At 37.2% G+C, this 20,104-nt stretch overlaps 1 protein-coding gene across 1 annotated transcript in view; it reads left to right on the top strand.

Annotated features, from left to right (window-relative positions):
* Positions 1-20,104, top strand: part of ACSS3 (acyl-CoA synthetase short chain family member 3) — a 149,802-nt gene that overhangs the window by 75,675 nt on the left and 54,023 nt on the right. The window contains exon 8 of the mRNA XM_032854687.1: positions 11,722-11,873. Within this exon, the coding sequence (XP_032710578.1) occupies positions 11,722-11,873 (152 nt within the window). The remainder of the gene's footprint in view (positions 1-11,721; positions 11,874-20,104) is intronic.

The raw sequence follows: 20,104 nt of genomic DNA, 5'->3' as shown, positions 1-20,104 counted from the left end.
ATTTCCTTATTGACCCAATGTTTGCTCAAGAGTGTATTGTTTCCACATATTTATGAATTTTATTGTTTTTCTTACTATTATTGATTTGTAGTTTCATTCCATTGTGGTCAGAAAAGATACTTGGAATGATTTTTCTTTTCTTAAATTTGTTAAGACTTGTTCTGTGGCCTAACATGTGATCTATGATGAAGAATGTTTTAAAGATTTTGTTTATTTGTTTGACAGAGAGAGAGATCACAGGTAGGCAGAGAGGCAGACAGGGAGAGAGGGGGATGCGGGGCTCCATCCCAGGACCCTGAGATCATGACCTGAGCTGAAGGCAGAGGCTTTAACCCACTGAGCCACCCAGGGGCCCCTGAAGAATGTTTTAAATGCCCTTAAGAAGAATGTATGTTTCTTTGCTTTTGCATGGAAAGATGTTGACCAAGGTGCACAAAGTTTCAGTTACTCAAGATGAAAAAGTTCTGGAGATTGAATATACAGCAACATGACTAATTTAGTTTAAAATACTCTATTGTATTCTTCAAATTTGCTAAGAGGATAGCTTGCAAGTGTTCTCCCCACAAACACACACACACAAAAGAAAAAGAAAATCTTAACTATGTAAGATGATAAATTAATTAGCTTGATTGTGTTGATTATTCACAGTGTATATATATGTATCAAAACATCCAAGTTGCATGTATTAAATACATACAATTTTTATTTGTCAATTATATGTCAGTAAATCTGAGGAAAATTATATAAAACTGCTTGTATATAAAAATATACAAAATATACCAAAATATACTAAAATGGATTTTACCTTAAATTAAAAAAAAAAAAAAGAAAGAAAGAAAACCGCTTACTTTTCTTTCACTAAGTTATTGCCTAGCATGGGATGTTAGTTATTGGTCACCTTCAGTTTAATTTGGCGTTGTCATAAACTAGTTGATGTACTTGATCTTGATACGGCAGTTGTCATGTCTACGTAGTAAGAGTCTCTTTGGAGATCCTCAAGGAGTGAAAGCTTGCTCTCATTTTACACTTGTTTGCTTTTCACAAGTTGTATACCTTAGAGCAGCAAGCCATGTCAGTAAACTCTTAGTACGCTCACTAGGTAAACTAGGACAGATGGCTCTCTTAATAATTCAGCAATTAACTTTGAAGATATGTAGTACATTCCACCTTCTCAGATGATAAATTAGAAGTAGAGGATTTAAGATTCTAAATTGTGATATAGGAATATGGTCAGATTATCTGTGCTGTTTATTTTGTTTTGCTTTTATCTTCCTGTATGACCTTGAGTAAATTAATTCAACCTCTGCGGGAATCCATTTCTTCATTATTAAAACTAGAGGATTGACGCATGTTCGCCCCATTCTGTCCTTCGGTGACTCTTCTCCAAATCAATTATGTCTTTTCCTAGAATAAATATATTATTTGGTAATATGTTTTAACTTTTAATTCCGGAATTCCTTTCAGTTTATTGTCCTAGAAAGTGATGCTGACTCTTAAAATGCATTTACTGAAGGTTTCATTCTAAATTACTGAAAAATTTTCATGTTTGAGAGGAAGCACAGCAGATTAAGACTCCCATAGAATGGGCGCCTGGGTGGCTCAGTGTGTTAAAGCCTCTGCCTTCAGCTCGGGTCATGATCTCAGGGTCCTGGGATTGAGCCCCGTTATCGGGCTCTCTGCTCAGCAGAGAGCCCGCTTCCCCCTCTCTCTCTCTGCCTGCCTCTCTGCCTACTTTTGATCTCTGTCTGTCAAATAAATAAATAAAATCTTTAAAAAAAAAAAAAAAGACTCCCATAGAATGATTACTGAAATTTTTACCTATTAATTGTTTGGCCTCAGATGAGTTGCTGAACTGCTCTCAACCTCAGTTTCCTCATCTATAAAATATCAATATTAACAGTACTTTTCTTATGTATCATTTAAGTGTTTAATCATGAAAAGCCCTTAGAATAGTTGCCAGGATATAATAAGCTGCTGTTACTATCCAAACATTCGGATTTACTCTTTCCCAGAATAAAGTTCTACAGTACAAACACCAACCATTCATTCCTATGCAATCCAGCCAGCGTAATGCTTGAATTTTTGAATTTTCAAATAGTCCACATTTCTTCCTTCAGAGTCTGGAAACTCTGCAGCAGTCATCAGAGCACTAACGGCAGCTCCCTTTGGAGCATGTTAATTCTCTTCTAAGAGCCAGGCAAAGGAATCTATGCACAGGAATGTGTCGATCCTAACAGAATGAGTAACATATATGGACAATACCCAGTGATCTGTCCCCTCAAGGATCTGTCCTTTCAGAGTAGAACTGGTGAGTGAAATAAGAGTGGCTCTGAAGCCTTTCATGTGTGAATAAATCAGTACATTTCATGGCTCACCATTATCCAAACATGTATAAACTTTCACTTCTACTTTTTGATGGGCTTTATCATTACTAGTTTATAAGCTGTGTATATCTTTGAAGACTTCAGAATATTCAGCTTGATAATCTCTCACTGAATCCTCTTTTCCTGAAGGAAGAATTTAGGTACCCTTTATCTATTCTAATGATTAGTGTGAGAATGAGCTCTACACTTCCTTTTTTGCATGGGAATCAGATAAAATAATGTATATGGAATTAGTTTGAAAGCCTCACAAAATATCACAATATATGGGGCGCTTGGGTGGCTCAGTTGGTTAAGCAACTGCTTTCAGCTCAGGTCACGATCCTGGAGTCCTGGGATCGAGTCCTGCATTGAGCTCCATGCTTGCCAGGGAGTTTGCTTCTCCCTCTGACCCTTCCCCTTCTCATACATGTGCTCTCTCTCTCATTCTCTCTCTCTCTCAAATAAATAAAATCTTAAAAAATATATCACAATATATATGTATAATTGGTAAAATATGACTACATACACATATTTTAGACATCATTATAATCACTTTGTATACATGGGTCAAAACATTTTCCGGTTTGAAAGTCTTAAAGTTTGAGAATATTGAGGATACTACTTTAATGAATTTCAAATTATTTTTGTATTGAACACTCTTCAGACCATCCACAGGTACTTTCAATGCACATACCACCTGCTTCTTTATGCACTGGACCTGCTGGTCTCCATGAAGATATCCTGTGATGTCTTTTCCACACATGGACCTTCTGAATTCTTATCCCTTTCAGGGTTTCATTTTAAAAATGTAACTGTTGCTTCCATGTATAGAGTTGTCCTCTTTTTGCAAAAATTTTGCATTTCCCATGTTAACTGGTTTTCTCGAATTTGATGATCCATTTTTTTTTTAAGGACAGAGATTTGCTTCTTTCAAGCTCAGAGATACATTGCTTCTTTTGAAGACTAGTAGCCATGATGTGGCTAAGTAGTGCGGTCAAAGGCACATATCAGAGTCTTCTCCCGCTCTTATCTAATGGAAAATGATTTCCTTCTTTATTCTTTTTAATCTAGTATAACAGCAATGTACTTTTATGTATATACCGAAGGAGAAAAATGATGACACAGTTATTACTCTGATTCAGTCTATATAATTTGATCTTCTCAATCGGAAAAGATTACAAAGCTGATGCCAGCATCTTTTAGATTTCTCACATGACTAGTTGTTCAAAAATATTTATTTCTGACTTTATTTTTCTCTCTGTGTGCCCATGTTTTATGTTGGAGCAAGCAAGTGCAGCTCCTGTCGTGGGTCCATCAACACGGTTTACTTGTGCCTGTTTTGAGCTCAGTATATCCTCGGGGTTGATAAGGAAATAGAATAAATATCAGATACACTCCTGGTCCTGAACACAGACAAGATAGTCAAAGAACTAAGATGAATGTGAAGGACAGAAAGGAAACAAACCAAAACACCACCTGACTGAGAACTTTCTTACACGGTGTAGAAGATACAAAACTTTCTTCAGAAATTACATTGAGCCATTGCCTGTGGTAAAGACTCTACATTTAATTCTTGTACCCGTTTTGATGCAATTTTCTGATGATGGAACTAAATAAGGATCAAAGCTATTAAACAAGCTGACTTAGGTTACATAGCTGGTAAGTGGCAGTTTGGATTCCACCCTGGCTCAAAATCTGTCTACTAGTATCTGATGGGACGTTTAGGATTAGAGTAGACCGGGAAAGTTCTGTGGGTGAAGTAGTTCCTGTAGTAATCATAGCTACCATTGATTGGGTGTTGGGTGATAGATAACTATTTCTCTTATACACCCATGGGATAAATATTTTCAGTCCCTATTTACAGCTATAGAGACTGAAGATGAGAGACATTAAGTAACTTTACCAATGGCACACAAGTGACAGAGTTGGGATTTGAAACAAAGTTCTCTGGCTCTCTACCCGTAATTTAGAGATGAACAATTGGGAAATTACCGAATAGTGCCAGCTAGTGGCCAGAACCAGGGTATCAGCGACCTTTAAGGAAAGGGCAGGATATTAGGGTGTCAAGTGGATATCGCAAGGTAGAGCCCAGTAAGAGGTTGAGAATAGCTCTGCTGTCTTTAGCGAGGACAATGGTGGTTACCACCTGAACTGTGGTCATTCCTGCTTGTAGAGGGGGAAAGAGTATTTTTAGTTTTGGTAGCGTCAATTTTAAAGCTGCTCCTCGGACATTTGTATGGTATCAGGAAGGTGAAATTCAAAAATCAGAAGAACTTTCAGATTTAGAGGATGTAGAAGAGTTCATAATTTGAGTCCCTGAGGTGATTAAGGTACAGAGAGGTAAAGATTATGAAAGGGAAGCTATAAAAACTGTGAGGGAAAAATTAACAAGGCAGTGGGAGAATCAGAAAGATGGTATCGTGAAGCGGAAGGGGGCTTTCCAGAAGAGGGGGCATCAGCAGGGCCAGCTGCTTCAGAAGGAGGTCTGGGAGGACAACAGCTGAAGAGAGTTTTTGCAAGTAAGGTGTCATTGGTCAGCAATGCCATAGGAGGTCTGTGTTTGTTTTGTTTTTAAACATGGGGGAAATATTAGGATGTTTGGAGGTAATTTTAGGTAAATTATTGGATGATGTGGAGTAGCCAGGCTTTGTACAACCTCAGGCTGAATTGCAACATACATAGAGAATAGCCACACTTTACTTCCTGGGCAGAAATCTGCTAGCGTGATAAAAGCAAGAAGCCGTTTAATTTATCTGCTTATAGCAAAGTGTAACTACTCACTCTGAGTAAGGAAAGCCTGAGTTTGTCTCTGAGTATGGTTAGCAGTGATGGCTCCTCAGCGTGGAGGAATTCAGAGGTGAGCGCTCTCCTGCTTGAAGCCACGAGCTACCAGCTACCCTAGTGATAAACGCTCTCTGTGACTGCTGAAAGTGGTAAATATGTCAGAGGCCCTCATTAGCTCAGCAGAATTACCAATTCCAATGCTCTGCTTCATTTACTTGGCACTAATACTTTCAGAGGTAAGCATCTTTTTAGTGGGACAGATGGACTCTTATGACCTGGGTGGAAGCAATGGCTTATTCATTGGAGGGTAGCCTCATAATAAGGCCCCATATGGTCTACTCTCAGCTATCCAGGAGAGGGCAGGGGAAGAACCAAGCCAGAAGAGATAGTTCTCTCTCTTTTTTAAATTCAGCTTTATTGAGGTACAATGGACAAAACGGTAAGATACTTAAAGTGTGAATCATGTCATATTCCATTTTTTTTCACCAGTGTTTTATGGTTTCCAGAGTACAGGTCTGTCACCTCTTTGGTTAAGTTCATCCCTAGGTATTTTATTCTTTCTGGTGCAATTGTGAATGGAGTGGTTTTCTTAATTTCCCTTTCTGCTACTTCATTATTAATGTATAGAAACGCCACTGATGCCTGGGTATTAATTTTGTACCCTATGACGTTACTGAATTCATTTACTACTACTAGTATGATGGAGTCTGTATATATATGCATCATGTCATATCATCTGCGAATAGTGGCAGTTTTACTTCTTCCTTACCAATATGGGTGCCACACTGTTTCCAAGATCTAGACAGAAAATCTTTGAAGAGATTTCTATGTTGGGGAGGCTCTCATGCCTAGAAACCTTGGCTAAGGACTCCTTTTTTAGAATCCGATCAGATTGACTTATCTCCCTAGGAAGATGAATGTCTACACATTAAAAAGATCAGAATACTCATAAACTTCCCCGAAGTCCAGTCAAAAACCCTTCATCTAAAAGATTAAGATAAAATCCTTTCAAGCTTTGATACAACCAAACAAAACCCTCAACACTGAAACTTAGCTTCCAGAAGTCTCTGGCAACACAGGATCAGCAGCTGGCCTGGGGCTGTTCTTCCCGACTGTGGAGAAAGGATCATTGTGTTCAGGGTGCTAGGTCCTATAAAACATAATATATAGGTACAGTCTGGAGTCTAGTTTATAGAGCAAGACATAAAGAATGAGGCAATTCTTCCCAATTATTTTCTCAGTGAAGGGCCCCCTATAGTCAGATTTCAGTTATCAGTATATATTTTTTTTATTAATAGTTGGATTGGCTCATTTATTTATAATAGGTGGGAAAAGGCTCGTGTTGAGCTCCAGGCTCATCCTCTAGGATGATGAGGCAGGTGGTATTGCCTAACCTCAGGTAATGCCTAATATCTAAGGACTATGGTTTTCAACCCAGGCTGTAGATTAGAATTATTTAGGATACCCGTGAAACATTACAATATAGGCCCAACTTAGGCCAATTATATCAGAATCTCTGGGAGTGGGAAACAGACACTGATACCTTTCAGAAGCATCATGAGCAAGGCATGTGGATGGCTTAGTTGGTTTAGCATCTGCCTTCAGCTCAGGTCTTGATCCCAGGGTCTTGGGATCAAGCCCCATGTCGGGCTGCTTGCCAAGCTGGTAGTCTGCTTCTCCTTCCTTCTGTGTCCCTTCCCGCCCCTTGCTCATGCTTTCTCTTTCTCAAATAAATAAATAAGAACTTTAAAATAAAATAAAAGAAAGCACCCCATGCAATTCTAATCTACATTTAGGGTTGACAGTCAAAGGATTGAGTCAAATTAGATAGCAGTATGGATAGATAAAGGAAAGCAAGGTAGCAGCATATCCCCACAGGTGAGGCCCATGAAATTATGGGAAATCTCTAGCAAATAATCTATGAAGTGAGTCGATATAAATTCTTAGTTATCAATTGTATTTATAAGCAACTTTTTACTCCTTAAAAGAGAATCTGCTGTAGCAACAAAATCCTAGACCCGAAGGTCTTAAGGCATAGAGCAGTTCTCTCATTGGGGTTTAAAGCGGCAGTAGTGTTTTCAAGATTGGAACAAGATAATGTGAGTTATTGAGAGAGGGACTTTACAGAAGAAAAAGCCCATTTTCCAAAGAGGTTGTACACTCATTTGGTTCATATTTCAAAATACACGAAAGGGTAAAGAGTGCAAATCTCACTGTCCTCTGTTCCCAGCTCTTCAATTTCTCTGACTTGGAAGCAATCTTCTGTATCTTCTGTATTCTTCTTACATAAGAAATCCCCCCTCCTTTATTTTCATACACATGGCATCATCCAAATGATATGCAGACTATCCTGCATTTTGCTTTTCTTGTGCTAAATATTATATCCTAGGGAACTGCTTATGTTTTAACAAGTCTCAAGTTTAGATGTTGCATGCCCAAACTTTCATCCTTCGGTAAAGACACGAGGCATGTAGTAGAGATTTAACAAATGCTATTGCCAATGTCATCCCATTTCCAAAATAAACAAGCTGGCACTGCTGTACCTGTCTGCTGAAATTAAATTCAGAACTAATCTATAAGGGATGTTACTGTCTTCACCTTAGAACTGCAGTACAAACATGCCTTCGGTGATATTCTCAGAAGTAGTGTTCAAAGAGACCAGATGTATTTCTAATCCTGCCACAAAAAGAGGCAAGAACCTCAGCTGACTTGGAAATTTTTATGTCAAAGTCCGAGAAACTACAAGTAGCTTTGACACCAAGCCTTTGGATAAACTGAAATCATAGGATTAATGAAGAAAATGATTTTTTTTTTCTCAAAGATCTAACTCTAGTGTTTAAGCTTGTCTTTGTCTTGTAAGGGACTGTCTTTCACTACTTTCCAGTGCTGACCCTGAACCTCAGTAGGGATTATGTGAGAAGCTGAGACATCAATTGGTTTTCTAATTCACAGTCTATCATCTCTGATTCCTGTGAACACATTGACTCGTAAGTGGTAGAGAATTGTATGTGCACCTTAATCTTCAGGTATTTATCTCTCTTGGTTTCTATGCTTTGTACCATCACTCACCACATCATAAATATTAGCTGTTGATGTTTTGTAAATCTCTGATGTTAAAAATTCATTATTTCTAATAGCTGTAAGCTTAGAATCTCTGCTTTGCCACTGGAGGGATTGCTTTTTGCTTTTGGTTTCTGGGTAGCAATGGACACTTTAGTCATTAGTTTGGGGAAGGAATAAAAGCAAACAGTAATGACATCAATTTGAATTTTGCACAGTTTTTAAGTTATTGTTACCTTTTAGCCACATTACTGCTTTTGGTGTGTATGTTTGTTAAAAATCCCCAGCGTTTTAGAATCTTCCTACTTTTCTGTTGAAGAGTGTTTGGCTGTTGCTCCTCACTGAATATGCAAGTTCTGGAATCAGAGTCATTTTCTCCAGGCAACTCAGTGTGGTTAGTGTGTTATTATTTTTAAAAAATACTGTAAAGAATTATATTGCCTGTGTGTGCACACATGTACATATATGTACACAAGCTTGTGTGTTTACAGGACGGCAGGGGAGGACAGTGTTCAATAAACCAATAAGCCTTTGAGTCACTAAATTCTAAAACAGAGAAACATACCATAGCATCAAAAAAATTCTGTGGGAATGGGCAATAAAAGGCAAAAATCTGAACCTTTTGAGCTCAGCTAACTTACAAATGAATATGGTGAGATTATATGCATCACTTCCTTCAGTGTCCTAATAGGAATGCTATGTTATCATGATTTTTATGCTCAATAAATAGACTATTGATGAAAATGTATTTGGTGTGTTTCAGAATTATAATACTAATTATTATTTATAAAAAGATATGGTAGAGTTTTTAACTAATATTCCTAGTGTTTAAGCCGCCATTATCATTGGACATAATTAATTGAAGGCATTATAAAATACATCAAATTGTGTCCTCTATGTTGGTAATCATGGTGTAGCATTTTGTTATGACACTAATATCACCCTTTTGTGAGTACATTATCTTTGTCCCATGACACTGGAACTGTAGTGGAATTCAATTCCAATGGGCTATAAAATATCTTTCTTCAGTGGAGGTCAAACTACTTTAAAATATTATCTCAGTGCTTTTAGCTTATTGAGGAAATATTGGAAAAGTGATTTATTTTTATTTAGTAGGCGAGAAAATGGCAGCATAGACAGGGAAAGTCAATTGTATAAAGTCAGTTAATAAATCATCTTTATGTGGGTGAGATCAAGTTTCCAAAGTCACAATCTTATACACCAGGGCCTGAACAGTGCCCAAGACAGATAGAAAAAGTAAAAGTCAAATTTTCACCTCACTGGGTTCAAAAGAATAAACCTGCTGGTTTTAGACGGATGTGCTCAAGGCATCAAAATTTGTGAGTCAAGTTATGTAGATGAGTTGCCAGATTATATCTGACAGCTTTTTGTACTATATTAACATGTTGACCTGTATGAGGTGGTAAGGGAATAAATTGAAATTAAGTGCTTTGGGATAGTTGTGTTAATAAAAATGAATTTCTAGTTTCAATAAATACTTGGTTTTAAAAAAGCAAGAGAAAAAGCAACAGAATATGAGAAAAAGGTTCTATTTAAAAAGAAATATATGTATACTTACATTAAAGACTATTGAGGGTAATCATTTTAAAAAAAAGAAAACACAAACTGATAACACCCTATCCAAGATCCAAGTAGATGCAGATAGTGAATTAGAATTCACGAATAATGTGGTTGGCCTCTTCTTATCATCCGTTCATTTATTAGTCTCTGTTGGGGGAGAGGTCTCAGTTTACTACTAGCAACTTCTTTCCTCTTTTTACCATATCAATGTTTCCCAAGTGTGTTTTACAGAATATAAGATCCATGAAATGTGCATATAGGGGGTGTGGACAGAGAAGTTTAGGAAAGATTACATATAGTAACTATCTTTTGGGAATTTCTGATGTTCTTTAACCCTTTAAGTCTTTAAGAAATGGTCAAAAATCAGAAACCTGTTTTCCTTTTTTTATCCCAACCCCTCCAAAAAGGATTTGCTTGTGAAATATGTGTGTGTGTGTGTATGTGTGTGTGTGTGTGTGTATAATGTGTATTTTTTTCACATAACATATATTAACATTCCAGGCACCTTGCTCTAGAATCAGAGGAAGAAGTAGCGGTGTTGAGAATGGATTGAGAAATAAGGGGCTATAGTTGGGCCAACATAGATTTTTGTAGAATCACTGATTTATGTATGCTATGTTCATTTTCCATTTCACAGAAAAGTCTATTAAAAGATGCTTTGGGGGATGCCTGGGTGGCTCAGTGGGTTAAGGCCTCTGCCTTTGGCTCAGGTCATGATCTCAGGGTCCTGGGATTGAGGCCTACATCGGGCTCTCTGCTGAGCAGAGAGCCTGCTTCCCCCTCTGTCTCTGCCTGTCTCTCTGCCTACTTGTGATCTCTCTCTCTCTGTCAAATAAATAAATAAAATCTTTTTTAAAAAATGCTTTGGGGGGCACCTGGCTGGCTCAGTCAGTTGAGCAACAGCCTCTTGATTTGGGCTCAGGTCATGATCTCTCAGGGTTGTGAGATCCAGCCCCACATCTGGCTCTGTGCTGAGCATGAAGCCTGTTTGGGATTCCCTCTTTCTCTCTCTCCCTCTGCTCCTCCCCACAGTGTGTTCTCTCACTCTTAAAAAAGGAAAAAAAAATGCTTTGTGTCCTTTTGATTACATATTCTATAAAAATTTTTAGATTTTTATTCATGGGTTTTCCACTGACTTTGTTAAATGTCATTTTGAGACTATAGAAAAGATACGTTTGTGGCTATCTTACTGAATTTTTTTTAATTCATAGAAGTTGCTTTCCTTGGAGTGAGGCATTTAATTGGAAAAGTCATTGTTCAGAAATCCCTGTGATTCCATATCTTTTTCTCTTCCCAAACACTTTGAGAATTGTTATAGTCACTTTTTTTTTTTTTGAGATTTTATTTATTTATTTTTAAAGAGAGTGTGTGAACTGGAGGGAGGGACAGACAGAACGAGCAAGAGGGACTGTCCTGCAGACCAGTCTGAGTAGGGAGCCAGATGTAGGGCTCTATCTCATGACCCTGAGATCATGACCAGAGCTGAAATCAGGAGTCCACCGCATAACCCACTATTGTCACTTTTAAAAGTATTATGAAAAAGAGTGTTAAAGTTAGAAATTCGTAGCAATCATATTTGGCATTTAGTTTACCCACCTAAACAATGTATTTAATTTCTTGGCTAACGGAAGAATGTTTTATGTTATTAATTTGAATGCGATCTCTATTTCCTGTCCTTTATCTTTCAAAACTCAAGAAAGGAACAATTGCAGCTTGAAAAGCTTTCAGGATGACGTAATGGGAGTAAATGGCCTCTCTGAAGCCTGGGTATTTGGTTTGTTTTATTTACGGTAGAACATGGGGATATTTTAAAACCAAGATTTGTTGAGCACCCCATCTTATTAATATTGCTGTGTTAAATGTGTAAGTATTGAACTGTCAGTGAAATATGAGACATTTTACCCAGTGACATTTTAAATGAATCTCATTGTAGGGGAAGCCTGTGGGAACACCAGATGCTGGTGCTTATTTCCGCGTGCTCGCAGAGCATGGAGTAGCTGCCTTGTTTACAGCGCCGACTGCAATTAGAGCCATCCGTCAACAGGACCCTGGGGCAGCCTTGGGGAGGCAGTACTCTCTGACAAGGTGAACTTGGGATGCACAGGGCAAATTACATTAAAAACTGCAATCAGAATGAATAACTGAACATTATATATATTTTTTGGCACTCCAATACCTCTATGGAAAGAGCCAGAAGACTCTGGATGTTATTAAGAATGACTGTTCTAAACATAGCTTTGAATCCGTTAGAATTTTAGCTATACTATGACTATTTTTTAATACCAGATTGTGTTTATTTCAGTTCAGTTCTTACCAAAATATTTCTCCTTTTGAAACCACGGTGCCTGTATTTCCCTTAAAGTAAAATGCTGACAATGACTTAAAATGCATTTATACATATATAATAGTATCTGTCTGTCTTTTGAAAATAGGATAATGATGTAAATAGAAGGAAAATATTATTTGATTTCATATATACAGATAAAATATGAAAATTATACTCCAAGTTAGTGTTGTTGAAAAAGAGTGGAGGAAATTGTTTTTCTGTTGTTTTGTGCTAATATGCTCTGAATAGTTTAAATATCTTTTGCTGGTTTATTGACATCCATTTCAGTTTAATGATATGTATATTCAAAGATAATTATAGCAATTTGTATCTTCAAGGCAGCTTCCAGCATCAACTCTTTTTAAACCTCTTTGAAATTGGTCCCTGCTATCATCAGCTAAAAGAAGGGTTTTGTAATTTCTTCAAGTTGAACAATGGGTTTGAGTTATTGTTTTGAATTTTTTTAACTGAAATGTCAAGAGTTATGAATTTTATGTTGTTAAAACCCAAAGAAGGAGTTAAAATAGATATCATACCCTGATTGCAGGTGGAAGCAAGAAGCCTTCAGTTTGGGCTATCAGTGGTTTTGTTTTTGGTTCTTGTCCTTCTAATTTTTTGTTTTAGGAAACATTAGATCTGGATTTACATAAAAGTTTACCCATAATCTAAAGAATACATTCATTAAAATAAAAGTATTCATAAAATGAACCTTCCATTACAATATTTCTACTCACCCTTACTTTGTCCCTTTGTTTACTACATTTCAATTTTATTTTCTCCATTTCAGCCAAAAAGATAGAAAAGTAGATTTTTGTTAATAACCTCTTAGGTTGTGGACAGTCTCCATGGCTTAGACAGTTCCGGGGAATTTTGAAGAAACTGTGATTGTAGTTCTTTGCACTTTTTCCTAACAAATGCATTCTGACTGCAGGGTTGTGAAGTTGTGTGTGACTTGCAAGCCAAGGAAGGTCTCTTATTTGCGACATCATCTTCTTTTCCCATTTGTACATGGGTTTTAGACGTTCTCTGTTACTGTGAAGGCAGAAACCTTTTCTAATTGTACTAGCATACAAAGCAGACACTAGTACTGGATGCCTATTAAATCATCACTTTTTTTTTCCAAACTAATAGTAATATGGAATATGAGATTTTAGTGTAAGAGAAATTGCAGTAAGTTCCCCCTGATAATGCCTTTCTGTCTTTAGGAACCCAAGTTACTCATGATGGTTTGCACATATTTTTAAATAGATATTTAATGATGTACACCTTCAGCTATTCAAATCACTACTGTTAATAAATACAAACATTTACTAATTACATACTACGTGCTCTAGCGGTCTAAGCACCTCTCATTCAGTTATCACTATAAGTAGGAATTGATTATCCTCATTTTACAGATGGGTAGTATTAGGACAGGAAAATTTAAGAAACTCTTGAGAAAGAAACTAACTCAGGCAATCTGACAAGGGCCCACATCCTTCACCCAGACATATACTTATGAGAGGTATACTAAGAAACTAACTTGACCCAGGCATTTTTGTCATTCATGGCATAAAAGCAGCTTTTACTTCTTGTGTATTTTCAGCCTATTCAAATAATACCTTCACTGAACTTCTGTAATAGATTATCACTTGTGAACTAAAGGGATGTGAGAAGGGCCTCATTAAAAAAAATTTTAGGTGCACGGGGGTGGCTCAGCTGGTTAAGCATCTGCCTTCAGCTCAGGTCATGATTCCACAGTCCTGGGATCAAGCCCCACATCAGGCTCCCTGCTCAGCAGGGAGTCTGCTTCTCTCTCTCCTGCTGCTGCTCCCCTAGCTTATGCTCTTTCTCTCTCTCTCAAAAACATAAAATCTTTAAAAAAAATTTTTAAAACAAGGAAATTTTAAATTTTAAAAACCGGGAAACCAAAGCCCCCAAGAGTTGAGTTTGGGTTGGAGACACAATTAACACCAGGAGTCAAATCTTTTCATGCAGCCATACCTTTCGTTTTATAGTTCTGTTCAAGACATTTCATACTTAATGAATTGACATTCACCAGGTGTTACAATGGCAGGCTCACGGTTTTTCTGTAGAGTTTGCGTTCTCTCTTCTCTTACAAGACATTTCCAATGATGAAATTGTGTTTTTCAGATGAGTTACATATCTCATTAAAGATTGTTTTAAAATAAATTTGGAGATTTGCCAAGGATTTTCACTCCCAAAGCAAATTTCAGAGGGTATTCTGAAATAGGGAGCTAAGCAGAACTATAAATTCATTTTATGATCGTCGATTAGAAGTCAGAAGCACAGATTAGAGGTCATCCACTGTAATCATCTCATTTTACAACTCAGAAGATGTTGTCACAAAGAGGTGAAGCGACATGCCGGGATTCCAGAGCCACCCTGCAGCAAAGCTGGGACGAGGCAGTACCGGTGCTGTAGTTAAGATTCTTACTCTGGAGTTAGACACCCTGGGTTCAGGTCTGCCACTTAACCAGTTATGTGACCTCAAGAAAGTTACACGGCCTCTGTGTTCTTTTTGCTCTCCTCCTTCTGCATTCCCCACCTCCTTCTTCCAGAACATAAGTATAGTAGTTATCATCATCATTTTCCCATGATCTGCTAGTTCAGTCTTAATCAAGTTAGAAAAATTCAGTTCTGCTACTTCCATTCAGGGTATCACAGTCCCTAACACTCTGATGCAGCCCTTTTTTCCAGTTGCGTAATAATGAAAGAATTAAAAAAGGAAAAATCAGAGCACCAGAGATGAGCTCAAAAATAAAGTCAACGTGTCTGTGGATTGGAAATAGAATCGATGTGCAAAGTAGGACACAGGGCTGAAGCTAGAGGCTTGCTAGGTGTCCAAGCAGGCGTTGGCTGCACAGTGTTCTCATTGTGGTGTCAGAGCCGACTCATGACTTGACCATGCAGTGGGGTGTGACACCTCACACACGACAAGAGCTTGCTAATGATGGTGATAGCATGTTTTCTGGACTGGGACTGAGAGCAAGCTTTGGTCTAGAGGTCTGAATGAGACAGAGAGCAGCCCAGCATTTGGAGAATTAAACTGCCCACCTGCTGTCCTAGAATTAAACTGCCCACCTGCTGTCCTAGAATAGGATCTCTGATATCCTGAGTATCACTGTGTGTTAATAACAATTCTGGACCATCACTGTTACACAGCATCACTTCATCCCCCGCAAACCTATTGGACAGAGAGGGTGATCGTAAGAGAGGGAGCACGAGATAAAAATAACAACAGAGAACCTCTTTTTCTTCTACTCAAGACACTGGTACAGGAGCAGGGATCAACAAACACACTAATGAAGTTGAATAAAGTATCCCATTGCTATCGAAACCTGATTTACAGAGGAGGTAGCTTAACAAATAAGTGGAAGAAGGAGAGACCCTTAAAGAAATTGGTATTGGAACAACTGGCTGTATATAGATGAAAAATGTGTTCCCTACTGTGTACTCTACACAAAAGTAAATATCAGCTGGATTCAAGGCCCTAAAATTGTCAACCAAAGAATTAATACCTTCAGGAGAAAATAGATAAAGATTTTAATATATTTTAGTAGGAAATGACCATTTAAAACATAAATCATAAATCATTAAGGAAAATATTGTTGACATTTACTGCACTAAAAGGAATAATCACCCACCAAAAGAATAAACAAACTTAAATGATGAATTATTCACCCAGAGAAGATATTTGCAACATATATAACCGTTAAACATTCAGTGTACAGAAAATAGAAAAAACTACAAATCAATAAGAAAACGCACAATCCAATAGACAAATGGTCAAAGGATATGGACGGTCAGTTCATGGAGAAGACTAGGGAGTCTAAAACATTGGAAGATCTTTAATCTCACTAATAAACAGAGCAATTTACTCCCATCATACAGGCAAAAGTTAAAATATCAAACAGTGATACTTGCTTGCAGGTTGTGAAGCAGTAGAATGGTTTTTACACTACCATGGAGAGTGAAAAGTGAAGCTGTCTAGTAATACCAGATGCTCCACGCATTTAATATGCCCCATGATGGGGGCACCTGGGTGGCTCAGTGGGTTAAGCCTCTGCCTTTGGCTCAGGTCATGATCCTGGGATTGAGCCCTGCATTGTGCTCTCTGCTTAGCAGGGAGCCTGCTTTCCCTGTCTCTCTGCCTGCTGCTCTGCCTACTTGTGATCTCTTTCTCTCTGTCAAATAAATAAAATCTTTAAAAAAATATATGCCTCATGACCAAACCCTTATTGATATGGAGGGATGAGAATGAGAATCTCAAACATGTGAACAAGAAACCATGTACTTGAACGTTGTTAACAAGTTTGTTTCAAAACAAAACAAAATATAAGCAATTACATGTATAGCGAAAACGTAATGGTAAATAAATTACATATTATTTTGTATTAATTCAATAGGATATTTAGAAGTGGAAATCAACCAGAACTTCAGGTATTGGCATGGATAAATGTCAAAAGAATAATGCTGAGTATAAAAAGCAAGTGAAAATTGATTGTGTTTCTCTTACATATGGTAAGAGGAATTTGAAGAATTGTAAAAACCATATTGTCTTGTTTATGTATATGCAAACAGGTAAAAAAAAATGCATGGGAATGAAAATATCTGAGCAATGCTGGTTACCTCTGAGGCCAGGTGGCTAGTGGGATGGTGAAGAGAAATGAGATTTAAGTAGTGTTTGGAGAAAATTCAATTGGATCAATAATATTTTATTTTCTAAGTGACATAAATATGACAGAATGATAAAACTAGGAAATATGCATAAAACTGGGTGGTTTGCACATAGTAAGTCTACTATATTATCACCTACTCTTGGTCTGTTTCTCAGGGAAGTTAAAAATCTCATAATGAAAAGTTCTTCCCATTTTGTTTATGTGCTCATTTTTAAACTATTTATTTATTTATTTAAAAAAATTTTTTTTAATTTTTTTATTTAACAGACAGAGATCACAAGCAGGCAGAGAGGCAGGCAGAGAGAGAGGGGGAAGCAGGTTCCCCGCTGAGCAGAGAGCCCAATGCGGGACTTGACCTCAGGATCTGGAGATTATGACCTGAGCAGAAGGCAGAGGCCTAACCCACTGAACCACCCAGGCGCCCCATGTCCTCATTTTTTAAAAGATTTTATTTATTTATTTGACAGACAGAGATCACAAGTAGGCAGAGAGGCAGGCAGAGTGAGAGAGCGGGAAGCAGGCTCCCCGCTGAGCAGAGAGCCTGATGCAGGGCTTGATCCCAGGACCCTGAGATCACGTCCTGAGCCAAAGGCAGAGGCTTAACCCACTGAGCCACCCAGGTGCCCCTTATGTTCTAACGTCATCAATCCTTCTATTTCAAAAGCTTTCAGAGATATTCTACATCTGACTCACTGCTCCAAATATATGTCTGAGTCTCAGAGTGACAATGACGGGATGTTGGATGTCTTTGGGTTTATGACGGATTGCGGATGAGCAATCAAACATCCAGCTTTCGTTATTGAATCTTTTTTAAAACTTAGTTGCCAATTATTACCATGGTACTCGAAGCAGAAATGTAAATAATTTAAAGCCATTATTGAAGAAGTGAAGTAAAATTTTAATAATTTTTACGAGATAGATATTATCTCTCACTGTATTTTAAAGCTAACTGATTTTTCGTATTTCATTGGCCATTTGAAGATTCTGTTTTGTGAAATGTATATCCAAATCTTTGGCACATTTTAATTTTCTTTTTCTTATTGATGTGTAGGACTTTCCATATTCTTTTGATCCAAGTTCTTTATTCACTATATGTATTACAAATAATCTTCACCTCCTGATTTCAATTTCTCTTTCACTTAGTGGTGACTTTTGATAAAGAGATGTACCTTTTCATCAACGTTTTTTTTTTTTTCTGTATGTTTCTTGCTTTTTTTTTTTTAAGATTTTATTTAATTTATTTGACAGAGAGAGAACACAAGTAGCCAGAGAGGAAGGCAGAGAGAGAGGGGAAAGCAGGCTCCCTGCTGAGCAGAGAGCCCAATGCAGGGCTCGATCCCAGGACCATGAGATCATGACCTGAGCCGAAGGCAGAGGCTTAACCCAGTGAGCTACCCAAGCACCCCTGGTTCATGCTTTTTAATATCCTACTTACACATTTTTCCTATTTGAAGGTCAGAAGTTATTCCTCTGTGTCATTTTCTAGAAGCTTTATTGTTTTACGCTTCATATAATCTACCTGGTTTGATTTTTGCATATGCAATGAGGTGAGGGGTCAAGGTTCATTTTTCCTCTTATATGTATCCAGGTAATTAAGTTTCATTCATTTAAGTGGTCATCTTTCCCATGGCTCTATATACTGCTTTTGTCATAAAGTGTCCACAAATTCTTTTTTTTTCTTGCTTCAATTCTATTTCACGGATTGGCCGAATTGCCTATATTTGTGCTGCTCTCCCATTGTCTCTGTCACTATAGATTTATAACATGTTTTGATACGCAATAGTAGTGATAATAACAGTACATCCATTTGTTCTTTACTCTTTAATCTTGGCCTGTTGTATTTCCATACATGTTTTAGTATTAGCCTATCAGTTTACATGAACACACACACACACACACACACTCTCACACACACAAGTAGAATTTTGAGATTACTTTGAGTTTGTAGATTGATGTGATCAAAACTGACATGTTAATATTGAGACTTCCAATTCATAATCCTAGCTATCTCTTAATTTATTCAGTTTTTATTTTAGCTCATTAATGCTCTTTTGCTTATTGTGTGAAAGATACATCTTTTCTTAGATTTATCTTAAGAAATTTTATTTTTTATTTTTTCTATCAATGTATACTTAACATACAGTGTTTTATTAGCTTCTGGTGGATAATATAGGTGATTCAACAGTTCTGTACATTTCTTAGTGTTCATCATGTTAAGTGAACACTCGATCCTCTTTATCTATTTTACCCAGCCCCCCATAAATTATGGATTCAATTTCTTTTGATTCAAACTGCTTCTAAAATTTGTGACCTGACAGCTTTTATTATTTTTAGAAACTTTTATCCATTATCCCTTCAAATATTGCTTCTATCTAATTTTCCCTTCTTAGACATTGATACTTTAATGACACATGTTAGAACTTTTTACCATATTACCTATGTCTCAGAGACTCTATTTTTTTTTCTCCTTTATGCTTTTCAATGGCAGTTTGATTATTCTCTTTTAACTTATGTTTTGGGTTTTTAATCCTCTTTTCAGTGGTGTCTAAACTTTTAGTTTCTAAGTTTATATTTTTGTCTTTTAGTTCAAAGATATTTATTTGATTCTTATAATTGTACCAGTTCTTGGCTGATATACAAATATTTCATGGACATATTCAGAATTATTGTGAAGTCTGTGTCTAATAACAAGAATATCTGATTTTCTCTGTGATTCTTTTTTTGATGTCTCTTTTTTCCTTTGCATGTTGGTCATATAGCCTTCTATCTTAATAGATCATTGTGTGTGACTTTGACACTCTGGAGTTGTTAAGGTCCCACAGAGTAATTCTTATATTGGTGCACAGTTAGCATAAGGGAAGATGCCTTCCATCCAGGTAGGGATTTAGCTAACTTGAGGCTGAACTTCAGTATTTGAGAATTGAGAAAGCGAGTTTCTTTCCAGTTTATCTCTATTGTTAGGATATAAATCTTCAGGCACTCCTTCTGAAACCCTGAGGTGTTTTATATCCCACCCCTTCCCACTGCGGGTCTGGAGTTCCAGTTTTCCTCTTCCAAGAGGAAATTGCTGTTCATTTTCTAAGCCTCTCAGACACAATTTTTGTCCCATTTTTCGGTTTTTCAACCACTGTTTGCTATGGCATACATACTAAAGGGGGACAAGCAGCAAGTCAATGTCAGACATCTCTGTACCTTTTTTTTCTTTGGGACATTAATGCTTCCAAGGCTCATTAACCTCATAGTTCTCTGATGCCTTAAAGAGATGTTTCTATTTTTACGTTCTGTTTAGCTTTCCTGGTTGTGCTTGA

Source organism: Lontra canadensis, unplaced genomic scaffold (assembly GCF_010015895.1).
Source record: "Lontra canadensis isolate GAN:19392208 unplaced genomic scaffold, GSC_riverotter_1.0 scaffold9, whole genome shotgun sequence".
In the NCBI taxonomy this organism is placed as follows: Eukaryota; Metazoa; Chordata; class Mammalia; order Carnivora; family Mustelidae; genus Lontra; species Lontra canadensis.
The sequence above is the reverse complement of the archived record's forward strand: the minus strand, read 5'-3'. Positions and strand labels throughout refer to the sequence as shown.